The sequence below is a fragment of the Tamandua tetradactyla genome, chromosome 1, assembly GCF_023851605.1.
Source record: "Tamandua tetradactyla isolate mTamTet1 chromosome 1, mTamTet1.pri, whole genome shotgun sequence".
NCBI lineage: Eukaryota > Metazoa > Chordata > Mammalia > Pilosa > Myrmecophagidae > Tamandua > Tamandua tetradactyla.
The window spans coordinates 16,465,136-16,491,594 of record NC_135327.1 but is presented as its reverse complement, the minus strand read 5'-3'; the positions used below and the strand labels follow the sequence as shown (position 1 = coordinate 16,491,594).

Below are 26,459 nucleotides of genomic sequence, written 5' to 3'. Positions count from 1 at the left end.
AATACAAGGCATCAAAATTGGAAAGGAAGAAGTAAAACTATCACTGTTTGCAGACGATATGATACTATACGTCGAAAACCCGGAAAAATCCACAACAAAACTACTAGAGCTAATAAATGAGTACAGCAAAGTAGCAGGTTACAAGATCAACATTCAAAAATCTGTAGCATTTCTATACACTAGCAATGAACAAGCGGAGGGGGAAATCAAGAAACGAATCCCATTTACAATTGCAACTAAAAGAATAAAATACCTAGGAATAAATTTAACTAAAGAGACAAAAGACCTATACAAAGAAAACTACAAAAAACTGTTAAAAGAAATCACAGAAGACCTAAACAGATGGAAGGGCATACCGTGTTCATGGATTGGAAGACTAAATATAGTTAAGATGTCAATCCTACCTAAATTGATTTACAGATTCAATGCAATACCAATCAAAATCCCAACAACTTATTTTTCAGAAATAGAAAAACCAATAAGCAAATTTATCTGGAAGGGCAGGGTGCCCCGAATTGCTAAAAACATCTTGAGGAAAAAAAACGAAGCTGGAGGTCTTGCGCTGCCAGACTTTAAGGCATATTATGAAGCCACAGTGGTCAAAACAGCATGGTATTGGCATAAAGATAGATATATTGACCAATGGAATCGAATAGAGTGCTCAGATATAGACCCTCTCATCTATGGTCATTTGATCTTTGATAAGGGAGTCAAGCCAACTCACCTGGGACAGAACAGTCTCTTCAATAAATGGTGCCTAGAGAACTGGATATCCATATGCAAAAGAATGAAAGAAGACCCATATCTCACACCCTATACAAAAGTTAACTCAAAATGGATCAAAGATCTAAACATTAGGTCTAAGACCATAGAACAGTTAGAGGAAAATGTAGGGAGATATCTTATGAATCTTACAATTGGAGGCGGTTTTATGGACCTTACACCTAAAGCAAGAGCACTGAAGAAGGAAATAAATAAATGGGAACTCCTCAAAATTAAACACTTTTGTGCATCAAAGAACTTCATCAAGAAAGTAGAAAGACAGCCTACACAATGGGAATCAATATTTGGAAATGACATATCAGATAAAGGTCTAGTATCCAGAATTTATAATGAGATTGTTCAACTCAACAACAAAAAGATAGCCAACCCAATTACAAAATGGGAAAAAGACTTGAATAGACACCTCTCAGAGGAGGAAATACAAATGGCCAAAAGACACATGAAGAGATGCTCAATGTCCCTGGCCATTAGAGAAATGCAAATCAAAACCACAATGAGATATCATCTCACACCCACCAGAATGGCCATTATCAACAAAACAGAAAATGACAAGTGCTGGAGAGGATGCGGAGAAAGAGGCACACTTATCCACTGTTGGTGGGAATGTCAAATGGTGCAACCACTGTGGAAGGCAGTTTGGCGGTTCCTCAAAAAGCTGAATATAGAATTGCCATACGATCCAGCAATACCATTGCTGGGAATCTACTCAAAGGAATTAAGGGCAAAAACTCAAACAGACATTTGCACACCAATGTTTATAGCAGCGTTATTTACAATTGCAAAGAGATGGAAACAGCCAAAATGTCCATCAACAGACGAGTGGCTAAACAAACTGTGGTATATACGTACGATGGAATATTATGCAGCGTTAAGACAGGATAAACTTATGAAGCATGTAATAACATGGATGGACCTAGAAAACATTATGCTGAGTGAGTCTAGCCAAAAGCTAAAAGACAAATACTGTATGGTCCCAATGATGTGAATCGACACTCGAGAATAAACTTGGAATATGTCATTGGTAACAGAGTTCAGCAGGAGTTAGAAACAGGGTAAGATAATGGGTAATCGGAGCTGATGGAATACAGACGGTGCAATAGGACTAGATACAAAAACTCAAAAATGGACAGTACAATAATACCTAATTGTAAAGTAATCATGTTAAAATACTGAACGAAGCTGCATCCGAGCTATAGGTTTTTGTTTTGTTTTGTTTTGTTTGTTTTGTTCTTATTATTATTACTTTTATTTTTTTCTCTATATTAGCATTCTATATCTTTTTCTGTTATAATGCTAGTTCTTCTAAACCGATGCAAATGTACTAAGAAACGATGATCATGCATCTATGTGATGATGTTAAGAATTACTGATTGCATATGTAGAATGGTATGACGTCTAAAAAAAATAAAAAAATGGTCAGCACAATACTGCCTAATTGTAATGTAATTATCTTGGAACACTGAATGAAGCTGCATCTGATCTATAGTCTTTTTTTTTGTTTGTTTGTTTGTTTTTTTTTATATATTTTTGTACTTTTTATTTTTATTTGTGTTTTCTCTCTGTGTTATCACTTTATTTCTTTTTCTGTTGTAGTGCTATTTCTTTCTCTAAATCGATGCATATGTACTGAGAAATGATGACCATACACCTATGTGATGATATTAAGAATTACTGATTGCATATGTAGAATGGATTGATTTCTATTGTTGTGTTAGTTAATTTTTTTAATTAATAAAAAAAAAAAAAAAAGAAACATGGCTACTGGAAAACAGCTCTACATTTTCAGGCACTTCCCTCCAGCCTCTCCATTACACCTTAACTAAAAAGGTAATATCTACTTAATGCATAAAAATAGCCTCCAAGATAATCTCTCAACTCTGTTTGGAATCTCTCAGCCATTAACACTTTATTTTGTCTCATTTTGCTCTCCCCACTTTTGGTCAAGAAGGTTTTCTCAATCCCTTGGTGCTGAGTGCTAGCGCATTCTAGGATTTCTGTCCCACTTTGCCAAGGAGGTTTACACCCCTGAAAGTCATGTCCCACATAGAGAGGGGGAGGGCAGTGAGTTTGCTTGTTGTGTTGGCTAAGAGAAAGAGGCCACATCTGAGCAACAAAAGAAGTTTTCTTGGGGGTGACTCTTAGGCCTCATTTTAAGTAGGCTTAGCCTATCCTTTGCAGGGTTAAGTTTCTCATGAATAAACCCCAAGACTGGGGGCTCAGCCTATTGCTTTGGTTGTCCACACTGCTTGTGAGAATATCAAGAATTCGACTTGGGGAGGTTGAGATTTCCCCCGTTCTCAGCATTCCCCGAAGGGGACTGTTCTAGTTTGCTAGCTGCCGGAATGCAACACACCAGAGACGGATTGGCTTTTAATAAAAGGGGATTTATTTTGTTGGTTCTTCAGAGGAAAGGCAGCTAACTTTCCACTGAGGTTCTTTCTTAGGTGGAAGCACAAGATGGTCTCTGCTGGTCTTCTCTCCAGGCCCCTGGGTTCCGACAACTTTCCCCGGGGTGACTTCTTTCTGCATCTCCAAAGGCCTGGGCTAAGCTGCTGGTGCTGAGGTGAGGAATGCCGAGCTGCTAGGCTGTGTTACATTGCGTTCTCTCATTTAAGCACCAGCCAATTAAGTCAAACGTCACTCATTGCAGCAGACACGCCTCCTAGCCCACTGCAGATGTAATTAGCAACAGATGAGGTTGACGTACCATTGGCTTGTGTCCGCAGCAACAGAACTAGGCATGCTCACCTGGCCAAGTTGACAACTGAATCTAACTAACACAGGGACTTAGCAAATACATTTCCACTCACTGATCAAATCACTCTGGGATTCATCAGGGCATCACCTGGACAAACCAACAAAATCTCATGTCCTATACAAAGTTCCATGTACTTAAGTTGTTCAATCAACTATCTACATAAGTTATATTAGGAGATGCACTAGTGTAAGTATAGATTTGTAGCAAATAAACATTTTTTGCTTTAGTCTCACACATTAGTGGAAAATTTAAAATACTAAGTGCCATCTATTTACAGCACATTGCAGTAATGACATTCTTTTGTTCTTCCTCATGCAAAAACATTTTTTAAATTCGTACATTTACTCACTATCATTATACACTCTAGGCATTCCTAGATTACACCATCTCAATCTTTATCGTCTATCTTTCCTTGTGATTTCATTTATGCCCCAACCCTCCTCCCTCTATCATTCTCACATGCAGCTTCATTTAGTGTTTTAACATAATTGTATTACAGTTAGGTAATATTGTGCTGTCCACTTCTGAGTTTTTATATCCAGTCTTGTTGCACAATCTGTATCCCTTCAGCTCCAATTACCCAATATCTTACCCTATTTCTATCTCCTGATGGTCTCTGTTACCAAGGAAATATTCCAAGATTATTCACTAATGTCAGTTCATATCAGTGAGACCATACAGTATTTGTCCTTCTGTTTCTGGCTAATCACACTCAGAATAATGTCCTTAAGGTCCATTCATGTTGTTACATACTTCATAACTTTATTCTGTCTTACAGCTGCATAATATTCCATCTTATGTAAATGTCACAGTTTGTTTTGCCAACTGTCTATTGATGGACATTTTGGCTGTTTCCATCTCTTGGTAATTGTTAATAATGCTGCTATAAACATTGGTGTGTAAATGTCCATTTGTGTCCTTTGAGTAGAGACAGCATATAGATGGGTCCTGTTTTTTAATCCATTCTGCCAGACTATGTCTTTTGATTGGAGAGTCTAATCCATTAACATTCAGTGTTATTACTGCATGGATAGTACTTTCTTCTACTATTTTGCCTTCTGGATTTTATATGTCATATCTAATTTTCCTTCTTTTAACCTTTACTCAAAGTCTTCCTTTCTACACTCTTCTCCACACCTCTCTCTTCTGTCTTCGTATCTGTCTCTAGTGTTCCCTTTAGTATTTCTTGCAGAGCTGGTCTCTTGGTCACCAATTCTCTCAGTGATTTTTTGTGTGAAAAATGTTTTAATTTCTCCCTCATTTTTTTTATTAATTAAAGAAAAAAAAAAGAAATTAACCCAACATTTAGAAATCATTCCATTCTACATATGCTATCAGTAATTCTTAACATCATCACATAGATGCATGATCATCATTTCTTAGTACATTTGCATCGATTTAGAAGAAGAACTAGCAAAACAACAGAAAAAGATATAGAATGTTAATATAGAGAAAAAATAAAAATAATAATAATAGTAAAAAAAAAAGACAAACAAACAGACAGACAAAAAAAAAACCTATAGCTCAGATGCAGCTTCATTCAGTGTTTTAACATAATTACTTTACAATTAGGTATTATTGGAATGTCCATTTTTGAGTTTTTGTATCTAGTCCTGTTGCACAGTCTGTATCCCTTCAGCTCCAATTACCCATTATCTTACCCTGTTTCTAACTCCTGCTGGACTCTGTTACCAATGACATATTCCAAGTTTATTCTCGAATGTCCGTTCACATCAGTGGGACCATACAGTATTTGTCCTTTAGTTTTTGGCTAGACTCACTCAGCATAATGTTCTCTAGGTCCATGCATGTTATTACATGCTTCATAAGTTTATTCTGTCTTAAACTGCATAATATTCCATCGTATGTATATACCACAGTTTGTTTAGCCACTCGTCTGTTGATGGACATTTTGGCTATTTCCATCTCTTTGCAATTGTAAATAACACTGCTATAAACATTGGTGTGCAAATGTCCGTTTGTGTCTTTGCCCTTACATCCTTTGAGTAGATACCCAGCAATGGTATTGCTGGGTCGTATGGCAATTCTATATTCAGCTTTTTGAGGAACCGCCAAACTGCCTTCCACAATGGTTGCACCATTTGACATTCCCACCAACAGTGGATAAGTGTGCCTCTTTCTCCGCATCCTCTCCAGCACTTGTCATTTTCTGTCTTGTTGATAATGGCCATTCTGGTGGGTGTGAGATGATATCTCATTGTGGTTTTAATTTGCATTTCTCTAATGGCCAGGGACATTGAGCATCTCTTCATGTGCCTTTTGGCCATTTGTATTTCCTCTTCTGAGAGGTGTCTGTTCAAGTCTTTTTCCCATTTTGTAATTGTGTTGGCTGTCTTTTTGTTGTTGAGTTGGACAATCTCTTTATAAATTCTGGATACTAGACCTTTATCTGATATGTCATTTCCAAATACTGTCTCCCATTGTGTAGGCTGTCTTTCTACTTTCTTGATGAAGTTCTTTGATGCACAAAAGTGTTTAATTTTGAGGAGCTCCCATTTATTTATTTCCTTCTTCAGTGCTCTTGCTTTAGGTGTAAGGTCCATAAAACCGCCTCCAATTGTAAGATTCATAAGATATCTCCCTACATTTTCCTCTAACTGTTATGGTCTTAGACCTAATGTTTAGATCTTTGATCCATTTTGAGTAAACTTTTGTATAGGGTGTGAGATACGGGTCTTCTTTCATTCTTTTGCATATGGATATCCAGTTCTCTAGGCACCATTTATTGAAGAGACTGTTCTGTCCCAGGTGAGTTGGCTTGACTGCCTTATCAAAGATCAAATGTCCATAGATGAGAGGGTCTATATCTGAGCACTCTATTCGATTCCATTGGTCGATATATCTATCTTTATGCCAATACCATGCTGTTTTGACCACTGTGGCTTCATAATATGCCTCAAAGTCAGGCAGCGTGAGACCTCCAGCTTCGTTTTTTTTCCTCAAGATGTTTTTAGCAATTCGGGGCACCCTGCCCTTCCAGATAAATTTGCTTATTGGTTTTTCTATTTCTGAAAAATAAGTTGTTGGGATTTTGATTGGTATTGCATTGAATCTGTAAATCAATTTAGGTAGGATTGACATCTTAACTATATTTAGTCTTCCAATCCATGAACACGGTATGCCCTTCCATCTATTTAGGTCTTCTGTGATTTCTTTTAGCAGTTTTTTGTAGTTTTCTTTATATAGGTTTTTTGTCTCTTTAGTTAAATTTATTCATAGGTATTTTATTCTTTTGGTTGCAATTGTAAATGGGATTCGTTTCTTGATTTCCCCCTCAGCTTGTTCATTACTAGTGTATAGAAATGCTACAGATTTTTGAATGTTGATCTTGTAACCTGCTACTTTGCTGTACTCATTTATTAGCTCTAGTAGTTTTGTTGTGGATTTTTCCGGGTTTTCGACGTATAGTATCATATCATCTGCAAACAGTGATAGTTTTACTTCTTCCTTTCCAATTTTGATGCCTTGTATTTCTTTTTCTTGTCTAATTGCTCTGGCTAGAACCTCCAACACAATGTTGAATAATAGTGGTGATAGTGGACATCCTTGTCTTGTTCCTGATCTTAGGGGGAAAGTTTTCAATTTTTCCCCATTGAGGATGATATTAGCTGTGGGTTTTTCATATATTCCCTCTATCATTTTAAGGAAGTTCCCTTGTATTCCTATCTTTTGAAGTGTTTTCAACAGGAAAGGATGTTGAATCTTGTCAAATGCCTTCTCTGCATCAATTGAGATGATCATGTGATTTTTCTGCTCTGATTTGTTGATATGGTGTATTACATTAATTGATTTTCTTATGTTGAACCATCCTTGCATACCTGGGATGAATCCTACTTGGTCATGATGTATAATTCTTTCAATGTGTTGTTGGATTCGATTTGCTAGAATTTTATTGAGGATTTTTGCATCTATATTCATTAGAGAGATTGGTATGTAGTTTTCTTTTCTTGTAATATCTTTGCCTGGTTTTGGTATGAGGATGATGTTGGCTTCATAGAATGAGTTAGGTAGTTTTCCCTCCACTTCGATTTTTTTGAAGAGTTTGAGGAGCGTTGGTACTAATTCTTTCTGTAATGTTTGATAGAATTCACATGTGAAGCTGTCTGGTCCTGGACTTTTCTTTTTAGGAAGCTTTTGAATGACTAATTCAATATCTTTACTTGTGATTGGTTTGTTGAGGTCATCTATTTCTTCTTGAGTCAAAGTTGGTTGTTCATGCCTTTCCAGGAACCCGTCCATTTCATCTAAAATGTTGTATTTATTAGCGTAAAGTTGTTCATAGTATCCTGTTATTACCTCCTTTATTTCTGTGAGGTCAGTAGTTATGTCTCCTCTTCCATTTCTGATCTTATTTATTTGTCACCTCTCTCTTCTTCTTTTTGTCAATCTTGCTAAGGGCCCATCAATCTTATTGATTTTCTCATAGAACCAACTTCTGGTCTTATTGATTTTCTCTCTTGTTTTCATGTTTTCAATTTCATTTATTTCTGCTCTAATCTTTGTTATTTCTTTCCTTTTGCTTGCTTTGGGATTAGTTTGCTGTTCTTTCTCCAGTTCTTCCAAGTGGACAGTTAATTCCTGCATTTTTGCCTTTTCTTCTTTTCTGATATAGGCATTTAGGGCAATAAATTTCCCTCTTAGCACTGCCTTTGCTGCGTCCCATAAGTTTTGATATGTTGTGTTTACATTTTCATTCGCCTCGAGGTATTTGCTAATTTCTCTTGCAATTTCTTCTTTGACCCACTCGTTGTTTAAGAGTGTGTTGTTGAGCCTCCACGTATTTGTGAATTTTCTGGCCCTCCGCCTATTATTGATTTCCAACTTCATTCCTTTATGATCCGAGAAACTGTTGTGTATGATTTCAATCTTTTTAAATTTGTTAAGACTTGCTTTGTGACCCAGCATATGGTCTATCTTTGAGAATGATCCATGAGCACTTGAGAAAAAGGTGTATCCTGCTGTTGTGGGATGTAATGTCCTATAAATGTCTGTTAAGTCTAGCTCATTTATAGTAATATTCAAATTCTCTATTTCTTTATTGATCCTCTGTCTAGATGTTCTGTCCATTGATGAGAGTGGTGAATTGAAGTCTCCAGCTATTATGGTAGATGTGTCTATTTCCCTTTTCAGTGTTTGCAGTGTATTCCTCACGTATTTTGGGGCATTCTGGTTCGGTGCGTAAATATTTATGATTGTTATGTCTTCTTGTTGAATTGTTCCTTTTATTAGTAGATAGTGTCCTTCTTTGTCTCTTTTAACTGTTTTACATTTGAAGTCTAATTTGTTGGACATTAGTATAGCTACTCCTGCTCTTTTCTGGTTGTTATTTGCATGAAATATATTTTCTCAACCTTTCGCTTTCAACCTCTGTTTTTCTTTGGGTCTAAGATGTGTTACCTGTAGATAGCATATAGAAGGATCCTGTTTTTTAATCCATTCTGCCAGTCTGTGTCTTTTGATTGGGGAATTCAGTCCATTGACATTTAGTGTTATTACTGTTTGGATAATATTTTCCTCTACCATTTTGGCTTTTGTATTATATATATCATATCTGACTTTCCTTCTTTCTACACTCTTCCCCATACCTCTCTCTTCTGTCTTTTCATTTCTGACTCTAGTGCTCCCTTTAGTATTTCTTGCAGAGCTGGTCTCTTGGTCACAAATCCTCTCAGTGACTTTTTGTCTGAGAATGTTTTACTTTCTCCCTCATTTTTGAAGGACAATTTTGCTGGATATAGGAGTCTTGGTTGGCAGTTTTTCTCTTTTAGTAATTTAAATATATCATCCCACTGTCTTCTAGCCTCCATGGTTTCTGTTGAGAAATCTACACATAGTCTTATTGGGTTTCCGTTGTATGTGATGGATTGTTTTTCTCTTGCTGCTTTCAAGATCCTCTCTTTCTCTTTGACCTCTGACATTCTAAGTAGTAAGTGTCTTGGAGAACGCCTATTTGGGTCTAATCTCTTTGGGGTGCGCTGCACTTCTTGGATCTGTAATTTTAGGTCTTTCATAAGAGTTGGGAAATTTTCAGTGATAATTTCTTCCATTAGTTTTTCTCCTCCTTTTCCCTTCTCTTCTCCTTCTGGGACACCCACAACATGTATATTTGTGCGCTTCATATTGTCCTTGAGTTCCCTGATCCCCTGTTCAAATTTTTCCATTCTTTTCCCTATAGTTTCTGTTTCTTTTTGAAATTCAGATGTTCCATCCTCCAAATCACTAATTCTATCTTCTGTCTCTTTAAATCTATCATTGTAGGTATCCATTGCTTTTTCCATCTTTTCTACTTTATCCTTCACTTCCATAAGTTCTGTGATTTGTTTTTTCAGTTTTTCTATTTCTTCTTTTTGTTCAGCCCATGTCTTCTTCATGTCCTCCCTCAATTTATCAATTTCGTTTTTGAAGAGGTTTTCCATTTCTGTTCGTATATTCAGCATTAGTTGTCTCAGTTCCTGTATCTCATTTGAACTATTGGTTTGTTCCTTTGACTGGGCCATATTTTCAATTTTCTGAGCATGATCCGTTATCTTCTGCTGGCGTCTGGGCATTTAGTCAGATTTCCCTGGGTGTTGGACCCAACAGGTTGAAAGATTTTTCTGTGAAATCTCTGGGTTCTGTTTTTCTTATCCTGCCCAGTAGGTGGCGCTCGTGGCACACGTTTGTCTGCGGGTCCCACCAGTAAAAGGTGCTGTGGGTCCTTTAACTTTGGAAAACTCTCGCCGTGGGAGAGGTTCGCCAGCCGAAGCAGGTTGGAAGAGTGCCAGCCGGCCCGGGGATCCGAACGTGGGGAGGGTCGCCGGCCGCCGCAGCCCGGGAGAGCGCCCATCCGGATCTCCTAGTCGGCCCAGGGCGCCAAGCGTGGTGGGAGGGCGCCAGCCGCCGCGGCCCGGGAGAGTGCACGTTCCCAGCCGGACCGGGAAGTCACGTGTTTGGAAGGGACCGCAGTCACCGTTCTCCGCGGCCTGGGGATCTCCGATCCAATTCTCCCAGTTGGTCCGGGGGGCCGCGCGTGAGGGGGGCGCCAGCTGCCGCGGCTTGAGGGGACCGCCTGTCCTATTCTCCTAGCTGGCCCAGGAAGGAGGAAGGGTGGGACTCCGGCCGCTTGCCGCCCCGGCCCTGGGAAGCCAGCGCCCCTCGGCGATCTCACCGGCCAGTCAGCCTTTCCAGGATGGGGTACGCTGTCTTTTTGATCTCTGTCATGGCTCCGGGAGCTGTTCTGTATCGTTTCTACTCCCCTAGTAGCTGTTCTGGAGGAGGAACTAAGATCCGCGCGTCTTACTTAGCCGCCATCTTCTCTGGAAGTCTCTCCCTCATTTTTGAAGGACAGTTTTGCTGGATATAGAATTCTTGGTTGGCAGTTTTTCTCTTTTAATAATTTAAATATATTATCCCACTGTCTTCTCGCCTCCATGGTTTCTGCTGAGAGATCTACACATAGTCTTGTATGTGATGAATTGCTTTTCTCTTGCTGCTTTCAAGATTCTCTCTTTCTCTTTGACCTCTGACATTCTGATTATTAAATGTCTTGGAGTATGTCTATTTGGATCTATTCTCTTTGGGGTACGCTGCACTTCTTGGATCTGTAATTTTCAGTCTTTCATAAGAGTTAGGAAATTTTCAGTGATAATTTCCTCCATTAGTTTTTCTCCTCCTTTTCCCTTCTCTTCTCCTTCTGGGACACCTACAACACGTATATTCATGTGCTTCATATTGTCTTTCAGTTCCCTTAGTCCCTGCTCATATTTTCCCAGTAGTTTCTGTTTCTTGTTGGATTTCAGATGTTCCGTCCTCCAGTTCAGAAATCCTATGTTCTGCCTCTCGAAATCTACCATTGTAGGTTTCCATTGTTTTCATTTCTTCTACTGTGTCTTTCATTCCCATAAGTTCTGTGATTTGTTTTTTCAGACTTTCAGTTTCTTCTTTTTGTTCTTTCCTTGCCTTCTTTATATCCTCCCTCAATTCATTGATTTGGTTTTTGATGAGGTTTTCCATGTCTGTTCGTACATTCTGAATTAATTGTTTCAGCTGTATGTCATTTGAATTGTTGGTTTGTTCCTTTGACTGGGCCATATCTTCAATTTTCCTAGTGTGATTTGTTATTTTTTGCTGGCGTCTAGGCATTTAATTACCTTAATTAGTTTATTCTGGAGATTGCTTTCACTTCTTTTATCTAGGGTTTTCTTGCTGGATGAATTTGTTATTCGTCTGTTCTTTGACATTCTGTTCAGCTTTACCTGGACCTTTAGCTTAAGTTTTGTTTAACAGAGGAGACTTTTTCAATTCTTGTTTTCTTGTTTCTTGCCCTGCTTGTGTGGTGCCTTTCCCACACACACACTTAGGAGGGTCTACTTAGATATTATAGACCCCAGCCAGATTTTCCCAGACCAAACTGGCCTCCTATCAGGAGGAAAGAGTCACCTGTGTCGGTTTTCCCTGAGGGTGAGACCCAGCAGGTTGAAAGACTTTCCTGTGAAGTCTCTGGGCTCTGTTTTTCTTATCCTGCCCAGTATGTGGCACTTGTCTGACTGCAGGTCCCACCAGCATAAGATGGTGCGGTACCTTTAACTTTGGAAGACTCTCCCTGTTGGGGGCATGGTGGAGACAGAGGAGAGGTTGTAGGCTGGTTTTAATGGCTTCAAATTACCATGCCCTGGTGTCTGAATTCCTTGATGGAGGGATTCCACCTGGGTGGGGCTTCACGCCTCCCCTGGGGAAGGCTCCAGATAAGTCCCCAAAAGAGCTCACGTCTGTGCCTATGCCTGGGGAAGTTGCAGCCTGAAAAGTCCTGCCACTGTATCCAGAGGCAGTCAAGGCTTTGTAGATACACAGCCACAAAAACCTCTGTTTCCTTCTCTTTTTTTCCCCCTTTTTCTGTCAGTCCTGCCCCCTTGGTGCCGGGGCAAAAATGAGCAAATTCTGCTTTGATCAGGTTCACCTAAGCTGGGGGCCTATTTTAGGTAGTCAGAATTTGTTAATTAGTTCCACAGTTGGTGTTTGATTGTGCCCAGTCCCTGCTGCTGGTAAAGTCCTTTCCTTTCCCCTCTGGGAAGTGGCCTGTGGGGGAGGGGCACTGGCCGCTGCAGCTTTGGGAACTCACCGTTCTGGGGGGTGCTCGCAGCCGGTCCAGCTGGTCCAGACTGGGGTACGCTGTGTGTGTGGTCTCTAACATGGCCCCAGGAGCTGTTCTGTACTGTTTCTGGTTATTCAGTAGTTGTTCTAGAGGACAAACTAAAATGCGTACGTTGTTAAGCTGCCATCTTGACCCGGAAGCTCTAACACTGCACTCTTGATTCTATTTCATTGGTTGGTCCTTCTGTCTTTGTGCTAGTAACATGCTGTTTTGACTACTGTGGCTTTATAGTAAGCTTTAAGTCAGGAAGTGATTGATAGTCCTCCCACTTTGCACTTTGCTCTTCTTTTTAAGGATATCTTTAGCTATTCTGGGTCTCTTTTCCTTTTATACAAATTGGATAACCAACTTTTCTGAGTTTTCAAAGTAGGTTGTTGAGATTTGATTGGTATTGCATTGAATCTGTAGATTGGTTTGGATAGAATTGACATCTTGACATTTAATCTCCCTGTCCATGAGCATGGAGTGTCTTTCTATTTAGTTCATTTTTTATTTTATCAATTTTTTGCAATTTTCTGTCTATATGTCCTTGACATCCCTGGTTAGGCTTATTCCTAAATATGTGGTATTTCTGGTCTCTATTTTGAATGGAAATTTTTTCTTGTCACCTCAGATAGGTCATTGCTTGTATATGGAAGCATTACTGATTTCTGTGTGGTACTCTTGTACCTGCCACTTTGCTGAATTTGTTTATTAGGTCATGTAGCTTTGCTGTAGATTTCTCAGAGTTTTCTAAGTGTAGGATCATGTCATCTGCAAGTAATGAAAATTTTACTTCTTTCTTTCCTATTTGGATGCCTTTTATTTCTTGCTCCCATCTAATCGCTCCAGCTAGTACTTCTAATACAATGTGAATAGTAGTGGTGACAATGGGGATCCTTGTCTCATTCCTGATCTTAGGGGAATGCTTTCAATTTCTTACCATTAAGTATGAAGCTGGCTCTGGGTTTTTCATATACGCCCTTTATGATATTGAGAAAGTTTCCTTCAGTTTCTAAGTTTTGAAATGTTTTTATCAGGAAAGGATGCTGGATTTTGTCGAATGCTTTTTCAGCATCAATCAATATTATCATGTGAGTTTTCCCTTTCAATTTGTAATGTGTTGTATTATGCTGATTGATTTTATGTTGAACCACTCTTGCATTCCATATGAATCCCACTTCGTGATGATGTATAATTCTTTTAATATGGATTCGATTTTATTAAGAATTTTTGCATCTGTGTTCATTAGGGAGATTGGTCTGTAGTTTTCCTTTCCTGTAACATCTTTATACTGTTTTGGTATTAGAGTGATGTTAATTTCATAAAATGAGTTAGGCAGGGTTCCTTTTTCCTCAGCTTTTTAGAAGAGATTGAGCAGGTTCAGCATTGGTTCTTTTTCGAATGTTTGATAAAATTCTCCTTTGAAGCTTTCTGGTCCTGGGGCTTTCTTCCTGGGAAGATTTTTAATGACTGATTGAATCTCTTTACTTGTAATTGGTTTGTTGAGATCCTCTATTTTTTCTCTAGTCAGTATAGGTAATTTTTGTGTTTCTAGGAATTTGTACATTTCATCTAAATTGTCTAGTTGTTGAGGCAGCCAATTCAATGGGAGAAAATATTTAGAAACCACAAATTGGATAAAGGCTTGATATCCTATGTACATAAAGAAATTACACAGCTCATCAACAAAAGAACAAACAACCCAATTATAAAACGGACAGAGGATATGTATAGATACTTTTCTGAAGAGCAAATACAGATAGCTAAAAAGCACATGAAGTTCTGCTCATTTTCATTGGCTATAAGGGAAATGAAAATTAAGATGACAGTGAGATATCACCTCCACACCTATAAGAATGACTGCTAGTAAATAGGAAACTACAGATGTTGGAGAGAATGTGGAGAAATTGGAACACTAACTCACTGATGGTGGGAATGTACAATGGTGCAGCTGCTGTGGAAGAGAGTTTGGTGATTCCTCAGAAAACTAAATATTGAGTTGCACCATGACCCAGTACCAATACATGACATCTACCCAGAAGAGTTGAGGGCAGTGACACGAACAGACATTTGCACACCAATGTTTATAGAGGCACTATTCACAATTGCCAAGAGATGGAAACAATCCAAGTGCCCATCAACAGACAAGTGGATAAACAAAATGTGGTATATACATACAATGGAATATTATGCAGGAGTAAGATGAAATGATGTCCTGAAAGACAATGCTGAGTGAAATAAGTCAGACACAAAAGGACAGATACTGTATGATTTTGTTATTATGACTCTGGTAAAGGTAATCACAGAGGTTACACTGTCGAGTACAGCAGACCTAGAGGTACACAGAAGCTAGAGGTGCAGGAAAGGCTACCCAAAGATGTTGACTCTAAATGCAAGGAAATGGATAGAAGAGATTAGTGGGTTTATCCATAACATTGTCATATTGAAAGTGAATATGACTGAAAGGGGATGTATAGTGCCATGTATCTCAATGATTAAATTTATGATTATAAATAAATAAATAAATTCTCACATGAACTGTTTCAGTGATTTCATAGTGGACCAGGAGTCAATGGTAGAGGGATATAGGGGGAAAACTTAAAAATGCATGCTATGGCCAATAGTTAACAGGCAATTAGATAGGGCTAATGGTCATAATTTGCTAAACCTCAATCAACATCACTTCTGTTGACTCTTAAGAGCACCTGGAGTTCAAAATGAGACTCTATAAAGATCTCATGTGCTAAGTTTGCCTTCCTGGAAAATATAATTCCCAAAGGATTCCTAGGTCAGATAAATCCTGAAACCCAGAGGGATCAGCTTCTCCAGGATTATTAATTTATTGCATCCTGTTGTCCTTCTCAGCATGGAAAAGTTGGAATGGGCATTTCCCAAGGATCCCTAAAGAGTGGGAGAGGGATTAAAGGAGAGAAAGGAGGTATAACAGAGGAAATGAAATTTAACAAATGAATATGGCTGCTGAATCACTATATTAATATTCCTCCTAGTTTCCAGTGTTTTGGAGCAGCTGGAAGGAAAAATCTGAGATGTGGAATGGTAGCCCATGACGAAACTCTGCGATCTGTTTTGTAGCTGCTTGTTGAAGTAGGCTTTGAAAATTATTGCTTTTTTCTTTCTTTGCTTTGTTATATATGTTATATTTTACAATAAAAGGTTAAAAAAATCCAGTACAACCAACATTTTCAACTCCAGTACAATAACACAAAATTTGTCCTAGTTTTATCCGTTCCCATATATTTAACCCCCTCCACAACAGAGAGAAATGTGGCTCTCATTATCTTCTATAGTCAGTCCTCTGAAATGTAACCAGTCTTATTGCTGCTGCTCTCTGCCCATCTACTCCACCACATCCTGGTAAAACTGCTCCCTCTGCCACTACCTGCTGGCCTCCCTGCCACCCCCAGCCAGGTGTCTGCTGTGCTCTGCCCCACCTAATGGCTTGTAGACTGTGTCATTCAGGAGACACGAGGGAATACACTTTTAATGTGAGATATTAAATAGGAAATTTTAAGATAAATTGCCAGTGGGATTGAGTTCTATTTTCCCACAGCAGTAAGATGTTCAAGAAATAATCCTTTTTTGGCATGTCTTCTTCACCTTCCCTACTCCCTCATGTGTGCTTTCTGGAAACACTGCCCAAATAAACTCCATGTGCCCAAGGTTTTGACTTATGGTGTGCTTTTAGGGCAACCTAGTTTAGTAATGTTTTCTCCATAAAGAGCTTAGGTAAACTGTTCTTTGAGTTTATGTCATACTCCAAAATATGTGCTTCCTTTGCATATGCACAGCAGTTTGGCTGGGTATAAAATTTGAGGGCCACACTTTCTATTGTTGTGAGTTTTATAGGAACTTCTCTGTTGTCTTCTAGCATTGACTGTTTCTCTGGAAAAGCCTAAGACTGGCTTGAATTTTCCCCCCTTTATAGGGGACTTACACTTTTTACCTGGATGCCCAACACATTCTTTCAAAATTCAGTAACTGTACTTGGTTATGTCTTAACAATATGAATATATATATGGGTTTTTTTTCCTGTGCTCTTTCAATCTGTAGATCTGAGTTTCTGGGAAGTTGTCTCAAAAATTTTTTTCTGTTGCAATTATTTTATTTTTCTTCCCCTGGGATGTTTGATATTCTTCATGTGTCTTCCATAGTGATTGATTTCTCTCTATTCTCTTTTCCTTAAAGTAAAAAGTAGTTTTGAAACATAACAGAAAAGCACACAAATCAGCCTTGCATAGCTTGATGAATCGTTACAAAGGAAATCACCCCTAAGATTAGAACATTTCCAGAACCTCAGGAGCCTCCCTTATGCCCCCCTCCCATTATTACTCTTCCTACAGAGGTAACTGCCATTCAAATACCTAGCACCACAGATTAGTTTTGTCTGTTTTGAGCTTTATATAAGTGAAGTCCTATATAATGTACTCCTTTGTGTCAGCCTTTCTAAACTCAACATTATGTCTGTGCAATTCATCCATGTTGTGTGTAGCAGTGGATGATCTTTCGTTGCTGTTAGTTAGTATTCCTTTGTATGTATATACCACAATTTATTTAATCCATCCCATTATTATATATCTGGGTGGTTTGCAGCTGAAGGAATGATGTTACTATGAACGTTTTTACAACCCTTTTAGTGAGCATGTATACCCAACATTTCTCTTGTGGAAATGCTGGGTCATAGGGGATACAATATGTTTAGCTTTGGTAGTTTCTCAGTTCCCCTTTAATTGTTCATTCCACCTCTTCACATGCTGTTTGCAATCCTCTATTTTCAGCAAGGGCTTGCTTCCATTTTGCTGTTTCTGGAATGACCTTCACTTCTGAGATGATATTGTTTTTCTTAAACATGTCTCTACTAAGCTGTGCCAGTGCTGTCTCATCTGGCTGTTCATCATCTCTTCTTTGAACTGTTACGTCTCTATGCTTTGAACTCCTGTCTTAAGAGCCATTAAGCCCTTTGAGTTCTTTGTTGTTCATGAGTATTGTCTGCTTCATATTACATTTTTTCTGGTGTCTTTCATCTGCCATTTTTCTTGTTCCCTGCCTTCCTCCCGTACTTTATTATTATTATTATTATTATTATTATTATTATTATTATTTTGTTATATATTTATATAGGCCTGGGGCTGTTTCTTTGACCATAGCTCCCCTTTGAATGAAGAGAGTCTTCCTGAACCATCTATTTGCTGGAGTTTTGTGAGGAGAAGGGACCAAAATAGCTGGACCAGGCTGGCAGGAGGTCTCTCTGGTTCATAGTGAAGCTCCTTACGATGAGGATTTTGTGTGAGTGTGTGACTTGGTTTAGCCTTTTCCTCTTCCCAGCTGATGGTGTTTGGCAGCTATAGGGCTGCAGAGGTGGCGTGCTGTGAGTTTCCCGGGTCAGCCATCTCCCTAGCTCGTCCTTGGTGCTAATGGGAACAAGGAAACTCCTAGAGCCAGCCTTCACATAGCAATTCTGATACTCTAAAGAAGATGTTGTTGATTCCACCCCAAGGTGCATCACTTTCTTTGAGAACCACAAGCTCTTTCCCCTTTCCATGAGACCTGCATTCTTCATTGGCCTTACCCCTCCTGTAGCGTCTCAGCACTAACCATTTCTGCTTCCTACTCTAAGACCTTTGCCAGAGGAAATCCACTGGCTACTGGAGGTCTCAGCCCAGAAATCCTGGGGTGGGGTGGGATGGGGTCATTGCTCCAGGAGCAGCCCTCAACCAATGGGATGGCTCCGAGGCCTGCTCTCTGCAGTCTCCCTGAGGTTCTGGGCAGGTTGGAGCCCCAGGGACCCAGAAGAAGGACGTGTTCATTAATCTGACCTCTGTCCAAAACATTTTTTTATTCTGAAGATCAGATGATTTTCCCCCTTGGCTATCCTAATGTAACAAATTATATTTATGTATTCTCTATTAGCCAACTTTGCATTCTAATTGTTTCTATTAGATAAATTATTTATTTGCTATTGCGGGCGGTGCGATGGTGGCTCCAGGGTGACGGTGGCTCAGTGGCAGAATTCTCACCTGCCATGCCAGAGACCTGGGTTCGATTCCCGGTGCCTGCCCATGCAAAAAAGAAAAAATATATATGTATACATATGCTATTGCCTTCTAATTGTTTCTATTTTATGTAAGATTTTTAAAACAATACTTGTAAATGAGATCAGTTTGTAGCTTTCTGTTTTTATGCAACCTTCATCAAGTTTTAATATCAATGTTCTACTCACTTCATAGAGAATTTGGTATTTTTCCTTCTTTTTCTAGACTCTAGAACATTAACTTCCATTTTCCATGGTCTGCCGCCACTGTGGAAGATCCTTTCCTGTTCATGCTGAGTGTGCAGATAAAGGGACAGTAAGACAATTAAGAGAGTCAAAGTGTACTTCCCGGAAACAGGAACGCAGCATCTGAAGGTCAAACCCAAAAGGAATCCCCTGGATTTTCTTTTCTTCTGAATTCTTCTTCTAGATCACCTGGATTGAATTTATTTGATCCTTCTATATTTGATTCAGAAATCCCATCAGATCAGTTTAGTGAACATTCTGCAGGAAATTTAAATTCTCTGTCATCACAACAAGAAATTGGAAACTTATTTGGGAAACCTGAAGAAGATCTTTTGCATTTTCTTTTCCATTAGACTCTTCAACGCATACATTTGGACCTAGAAAAGATGGTTTTAGTTTTCTGTTTGCATTTGAATGGGATCAAAACTCAGCATATTCTTCCTCTTTGAAAGGTTTTTCATCTTCCAAAGTATAACACAATTTACTTTTTTAGATACTAATTTCTTGAATTATTTTACTGTTCTGTAATTTAGCGCATAAATTTCCATGATTACTTAAACATTTTATTTGCTAATTAAAATAATAATGGGTTACTCTAGTAACATTATTTGATTATATTTATTAAAATATTTAAAGAAATTAACCCTGCAATTTTTTTTATTTGGCGCATTAACTAATCATTATCTTCATTTTGATTTGTAAACCATATGCAAGCAGAACTTATATCAATTTTAATAGAATTTGATGCTTTTTCTATCAATCTTTGCTATAAATATTAAGTCAGATTCTCCCCAGAACCTAAGTTTCATTCTGGTAGTATTTTAAATGCTTTGAAAAGAATAAGAGTTCCTTCAGATCATCAGGAGACCTTTAAGTGATAACTATGCAGAATTTTTGCTGAGGTTGACTTTAGCTACTAAAAAAAATAAAAATTGCTAGGGTTCACTTATGTTCAATTATTGTAGTATATAGAGTAGTAGTATAGTAATAACCTCAGAAAGTTTATGCTTGAATAAAGTCTGTGTTATTCTAATACAACGAATGGAAAAAGCAGAGGTTATGCTAAAATCCTTTAATGGCAGGAAATTAAATGTGAAGGGCTAACATAGTTTATGAAATTTGGATTGTAGTCTCAATGGTGATACTGTTAATATCATTTTCTTGCTCAAACCTTTTTTTTTCTCTATTTGCCTAAACCTTTTTTAAACATATTTAAAATTTTGTTTTTTGTCTTCAACAAAAACATTACTTTTATATTTTTATGCAGTATTTGCTGCGACAATACATAGCTTAAATGAAGATATTTAAAATTTGATGAAATTTTATAAGCATATTGTTCAATATCTTTCTATTTTGTGCTTTAAATTAGTTGTATTAAGTTATCATGTAATTAAAAGTCTGACTCCAAAAAAGAAAAGAAAAAAAAGAAAGAAAGAAACACTGGCATTATCTGAAATTGCCTTTGAAAACTTCAGGGGCTGGTATTTTTTATTTTATTTTTTGGGTGGCAGTGGTCATGGGAGATCTCTTTGACAACTTTCTCTATTACTTCTATAAAAATCAGTCTAGACTAATTAGACTTACTGGTTTCTGTTGGGGTCACTTTCCTAAATATGTTATCCTAGAAGGCTATCCATAAAATCACAGTCTTTAAGTGTTGACAACTAATTCCACTTTTTAAAAAAACTCTGTAGACTGCCAAAGCATATGAGTAGACTAGATGAAGCCTGTGGATTCCATTTTGCAGCCACTGATATAGTCACAGGATTTTAGAACTGGAAGAGGCCATATGGTTCCTATACAGGAGCTGCATACTCAAATTCCTATAGGTACCTGGCAGGTAACAGAATTGCAGGAGAAGTAGAATTGGAGAGGACTGTGGTGAACTGGAGAGCCCATTCCCCAACTAAAGATGAAGAAGTTAATCTTTAGCAGTATTTTTATCAAAACAGCAGGCAGGTCAAATAAAGTTCTCTGCAAGCTCAGTTTGGCATGTGGGCAACCATGTGTGGCTTTGACAGCTTCACCTTATTTTCTGCCATGCCTCTGGAGCACCTCACATTCTAGCCACATCCCAAGCCCCCTGAATGTTGAACAGATCCTTTCTTCAGAAATCAATTACAGATCTTATAAGGATGTTATAGACAGACTTTCTCCGTGGCCACAGAAACATTTTTCTTCTCATTCATATTGTGAACTCCTCACTAGCCCAGCCCATGTCTTATGTCAAAACTCTATTAATGTTTATTGAATAACTTTTATAATCAGCAAAACAATAAGGATCTTCCTATCTTGAAAACAAATTAATTGTAGAATTGAACCTAACTCCATTTTATACAAGAGGAAAAGGAGGCCCCACAGTGGTTGAGTGACCTGCCCAAGATCATCTGGGAGCAGGCCTAGGTGCTCCTCTAGTGCTCCTCCTGGCTTTCTATCCTCGTTATAAAATCAGGAACCTTCTTAATTTCTAGAATTGACTTTAATGACTGTCTCTGAGTTCCCAGCCTGCCTCCTTGCAGAGAAGTTAATTTAGATGTCTTCAGCTAAATTGAGGTCCGATCCAGTGATTTTTGAGGGGATGTAATTCCAGGCTTATTGACTTAGGCCAGTTCAAAGCTCTGCACATCTCTTGCATTTTCTTCCCAGACTCCCATCTAATTGCCAGGGAAATTCTACAATGAAAGTAGCAAGAGGTGTTGTTGGAGGTGTCCATTTTTGGGTTGTCTTCAGATTTTTGGTCCTAAATTACTCGTATTCTCTGAAGACACTGTTAGTCTGGATCTTCTCCTTGTCATCCTTGGGCCCTCAGGCAACCCAAGAATTTATGCTGTCCATCGCATCTGCCATCATACCTCTTACTTTCCCCATATCCAGTAGTTTCTCTAAGAAGTGCCCTAAGCTTCTGAAAGGGATCCTATTATATTTCTATTCCCAGGACTTGTCTCTGGTGGGAAGGCAAAAACTCCACACTGGTGCTCTCTCTCTTTTTCTAAAACTTTCACCTGAATTCTTTACATGTCTTTACCAGGTAAAAAGGGAAAATCCCCAGGAGTGGTATCCTTTGAATTCAGTAATTCAGAGGCTAGGGCTCTCCCCACAGTGCAACTGTGCACAATGCATTCAGTGCCCATCTGTTTAGCCATCAGTCGGGGTAGGGCTGGCACATCTGCCTAACGGGATAGGAATGAACACATCAGTCAATGCTTGAAATTGTAGCTTCTCACTGAGGATCCTGGTACAAGAACAAATTGAGATTATCAATTGCAAATTTTAGCCTAGCAGGGAAAAAGTACTTTAGGCCCTATATTCTTTACTTTTAGAAGGATCTTGAAGTCTTCCTGAGTTCCAGTCACCAAGTTCCTTCCCATATCTGGCACTCCATTTGGTTGAGGTCTTCCAGTTCCCTGGGTTTTCGAAATTATCTTGGTTTAGCAAAACATGGGACAGTGCCATGCACCCACACCCCAGGGCCTTTCTCAAAGTCCTAGATCTCAGAGTGGTCCCCAGGAGGAGGTGCTGCCACTGCCCCCAGCCCAGATGGTTCCTGCTTTCTTTTTAAGTTGTCTCCACGGCTCTGGCATCTGGACCTCAGCCTCCCTGTGTGTGCAGTGGGCACTTGTGCTCCTCGCCAGGTAGTTGTGAGGTGTAACTGAGAGAATGCCTGTGACTGCCCAATAAAGCTTGTTTCCCAGATTCTAATTCCTTCCCATTGCACCCTCCTCCTTCCAGAATCCTCCACTGTGATGTAAGTAGATGCTGAGAATAAGATATTCTCAGAACGAGGCTTCCAGCAGTAGTTGGTGGAGAGGAGTGGAGAGGAGTTGAGAGGAGCTCTTACCTTGCCACCGAGGGAAGCTCTTTGTTTCAAGTATAAAGATTCTTGGGGAAGGATTTGCAGTGCTCCCCTTTAAAGGCAAAGGGCCTCGTTGAGTCATTTACTAAGTCAAGAATCATGAGGAGACATATGGTATCTCATGCCTGGCAGCTTCTGAAGAAGGAACTGGTGAGAAGTAGCAAGGGTCCTGGGAGGGAAGAGCAGAAGATTGACTAGCAAGGTATTTTCAAGAAGGAAGAGGCAGGTGGAGGAGGGGGCCTCGGACACATGGTGATCACCCTGTATCTTCTGACGTCACAACCTGGCTGGAGAAGAACTAGATTCTGACCCCTGCCCATTGACACAGGGCAAATCACAGGCCTCCCACTGAGCCCCTGATTCCTGTTCTATAACCATCCTTCCTGCACTGTGAGATCCAAAGAGAACAAAGCAGGGTGGCAGAGTAAAGCAATGGTTAAGCTTATGGACACTGGAGCTGCCATGGTTCAAACCCCACTCAATGATTAGTCCTGTGAATCCTAGGCAAGTGACTTGGTTTTTTGTATTGATCCATTCCCCTCCTGATGGACATTTTAATTGTTTTCAGTTTTTCACTGTTACAGATGATACTGCTGTGATCATCTTCATGGCCATCTCCTTCTGAGCATATGCGAGTTTCTCTAAGGCATATCCCTAAAGTACATACAGTTCCTTCATTGTCAACTCTGCACACCCTCGAGTTTATAAAATGTTGCCAAATTGCTCTCCAACATGGTTGTACCATGTTTACCCTCTCCCCAGATCCTTGCCAATCTGATGGATGTAAAATGACATCTCGTTATTACATTTTCATTATTTCTAGTGATGCTAAGAATCTTTTTCATACATTTTTAGGGGATTTGTGTTTTCCCCTTGAATTGTCTGTTTAGATCTTTTGCTCATTTTTCTATTAAGTTATTTGTATTTTTCTCTTGATTTGTGGGATTAAAAAAAGTATTCTGATTAGTAATCCTCTGTCGATTATATGCATGGCAAATACATTCTTCTGGTCTGTAGCATGTCTTATCAGTTTATTTATGACATCCTTATTAACTGATGTTAATAAACAAGTATTTATTTAGTTTTTGAAAATTTTTCATTATAAAATTTTCAAACATAGAAGTGGAAATATGTATAGTGCTCACCCCCTAGATCTGACACCTAATGTTTGCCATATTGTCTCTATTCGTGTGTGTGTGTGTGTGTGTGTGTGTGTGTGTGTGTGCTGAACCGAGTAAGCTTCAAAGATATGACACTTCTCTCTTTAAAAAAAGGGCATTGTTCTACATAACCATAATACCACCATAGCACTAAGAAGATTAATACCAATTCTCTAATATCAGCTAATATCCAGTCGTATTTAATTTCCTCATTTGTCCCCAAAATGTCTTTTAAAGATGGTCATTATGAAGTAGGATCTAATCGAGGTTCATACTTTGCATTTGTGTGTCTCTCCAGTCTTTTTTTTTTATTTTAACCTTTTTATTGTATAATACAACATACATACAAAGCAAAGAAAGAAAAAAGCAGTAGTTTCAAAGCACTCTTCAACGAGTAGTTACAGGGTAGATCCCAGAGATTGTCATGGGCTACCGCACCATCATCTCAGATTTTTCCTTCTAGCTGCTCCAGAATATAGGAGGCTAGAAAGAATAAATATATTTTTATCATTACAATCGACTTTTCTTTTCTTTTTTATGAAAAATAACATATATGCTACAAAGCAATAAATTCCAAAGCACAGCACAACAAGTTAATTGTAGAACAGATTTCAGAGTTTGGTGTAGGTTACAATTCTAAAATTTTAGGTTTTTACTTCTACCTGCTTTAAGATACTGGAAACTAAAAGAAATATAATGATTCAGCAGTCATATTCATTTGTTAAGCCCTACCTTCTCTGTGTAACTCTGCCATCACCTTTGATCTTCTGTCCCTCTCTTTAGGGGTATTTGGGCTATGGCCATTCTAACTTTTTCATGTTGGAAGGGGCTGTCAATAATATGGGGTAAGGAGATGGAACTAGATGACATTCTGGAGAGGCTGGGCCCTCTAGGTTGCAGGACTTATCTGGTCCAGGGACCCATCTGTGGTTGTAGGTTTATGGAAAATGATCCTGATGCATGGAACCTTTGTAGAATCTTATATATTGCCCTAGGTGTTCTTTAGGATTGGCTGGAATGGTTTTGGTTGGGATTTGACAAGTTATGATAGGCAGCAATGTCTAACTGAAGTTTGCGTAAGAGTGACCTCCAGAGTAGCCTCTCAACTCTATTTGAACTCTCTCAGCCACTGGTACTTTATTAGTTACACTTCCGTTCCCCCTTTTGGTCAGGATAGAATTGTTGATTCCACAGTAACAGGGCCGGCCTCATCCCTGGTAGTCATCTCCCATGACTCCAGGGAGACTTTCACCCCTGGATATCACGTCCCACGTATTGGGGAGAGCAGTGATTTCACTTACAGAGTTTCTCTTTTGATGAAGAACATCCCTCTCACTTCCCCTCCCCACCCCCATGAAATTGGCTTTTTGAAGAAACTCAGTTAGTTGACTTGTAGGTTGTTCACATTCTGGATTTATCTGTTGCTTCCTCATGGTAGTGTTGAACTTGTTTCCTTATCCCCTGTATTTCCTGCAAACTCCAAGTTCAACCTCAAGACTTCACATAAACACATCTAGCAAAAATACTTCATAGGCAATGTTTTGTGCATTAGGCACGTGATATAGGGTTGCCCTGTAATTAGCGAATTAAGGTTGTGTCCACCAGATCACTCCATTGTGATGATATATGTTACCCTTTGCAATCTGAAAGTAATTTAAGAGTTATTTTGCCTCTGCTTGGATGTCCTGTTCTCTAATAAACTTTTCCTAACGTGGTTGTAGAATGGGGACTGCTAATCATTCCTTCTACCTTCATTAGCAGGCATTCATCTCAAAGGAAGGTGTTTTCTCATCCGCTGAGGATGAAACACAATTCTTCTTTAAAAGGCTGGGTAAATACTCAATTTCTCTTTAATTGCCAATTTTCAGAGTAAGGAGTTAATATGTAATATTTACCTCCAGTGGAGGCAAATTAGTTTCTTTTAGGTTTTAGACTCTCCCTCTCTAACTCTCTCTTTTTTGGGGGGGGTATTAGCAAGGACTCATGAATTTCTATTTATTCAATGTTTTCTAATCATTTACATTTATTATTCTTTTTGATGCTGAAATTGTTCCATCTTTGGCATCTGGAAATACTTTTCCTTTGACACATTTTCAATTAGCCTTTGAGTACTTCCTTGCTTCCTTACACAATAAGGACAAAGCGGGCTTACCCTATATTTCTCCTGTCCCAATCTGAAATCAGGGACTCTTGACAGCTTTTAGTGGGGAATGCTATTTAGAAACCAAAATCTGAGTGCTGGGTATAAATATCGCTACTGGGGTGCCACTGATTCTATGACCACTCAATCATTGCTGTTAAGAGCATAAAGAAGCTATGAAATAGATTTTTAAAAAAGATTATGGGCTCAAAATGTTAAAATAAATTCAGTTTGAAATGCTAGTGGTAAATGAAAGTGAGGGGTAAGGGGTATGGTATGTATAATCTTTTTTTTCTCTATGATCGTTTTATTTCTTTTTCTGTTGTCTTTTTATTTC

The 26,459-nt window shown here is 38.8% G+C and overlaps 1 protein-coding gene across 5 annotated transcripts in view; it reads left to right on the top strand.

Annotated features, from left to right (window-relative positions):
• CNBD2 (cyclic nucleotide binding domain containing 2) overlaps nucleotides 1–26,459 on the top strand; it is a 167,010-nt gene that overhangs the window by 30,928 nt on the left and 109,623 nt on the right. Inside the window, exon 1 of one of the 5 annotated variants that reach the window (XM_077169929.1) lies at nucleotides 22,785–22,972. The exons of the other annotated variants lie outside the window; for them this stretch is intronic. Coding sequence (XP_077026044.1) covers nucleotides 22,922–22,972 — 51 coding nt within the window. The 5' untranslated portion in view covers nucleotides 22,785–22,921. Of the gene's footprint in view, nucleotides 1–22,784; nucleotides 22,973–26,459 lie in introns of those variants that run through there. 5 annotated transcript variants of the gene reach the window in all.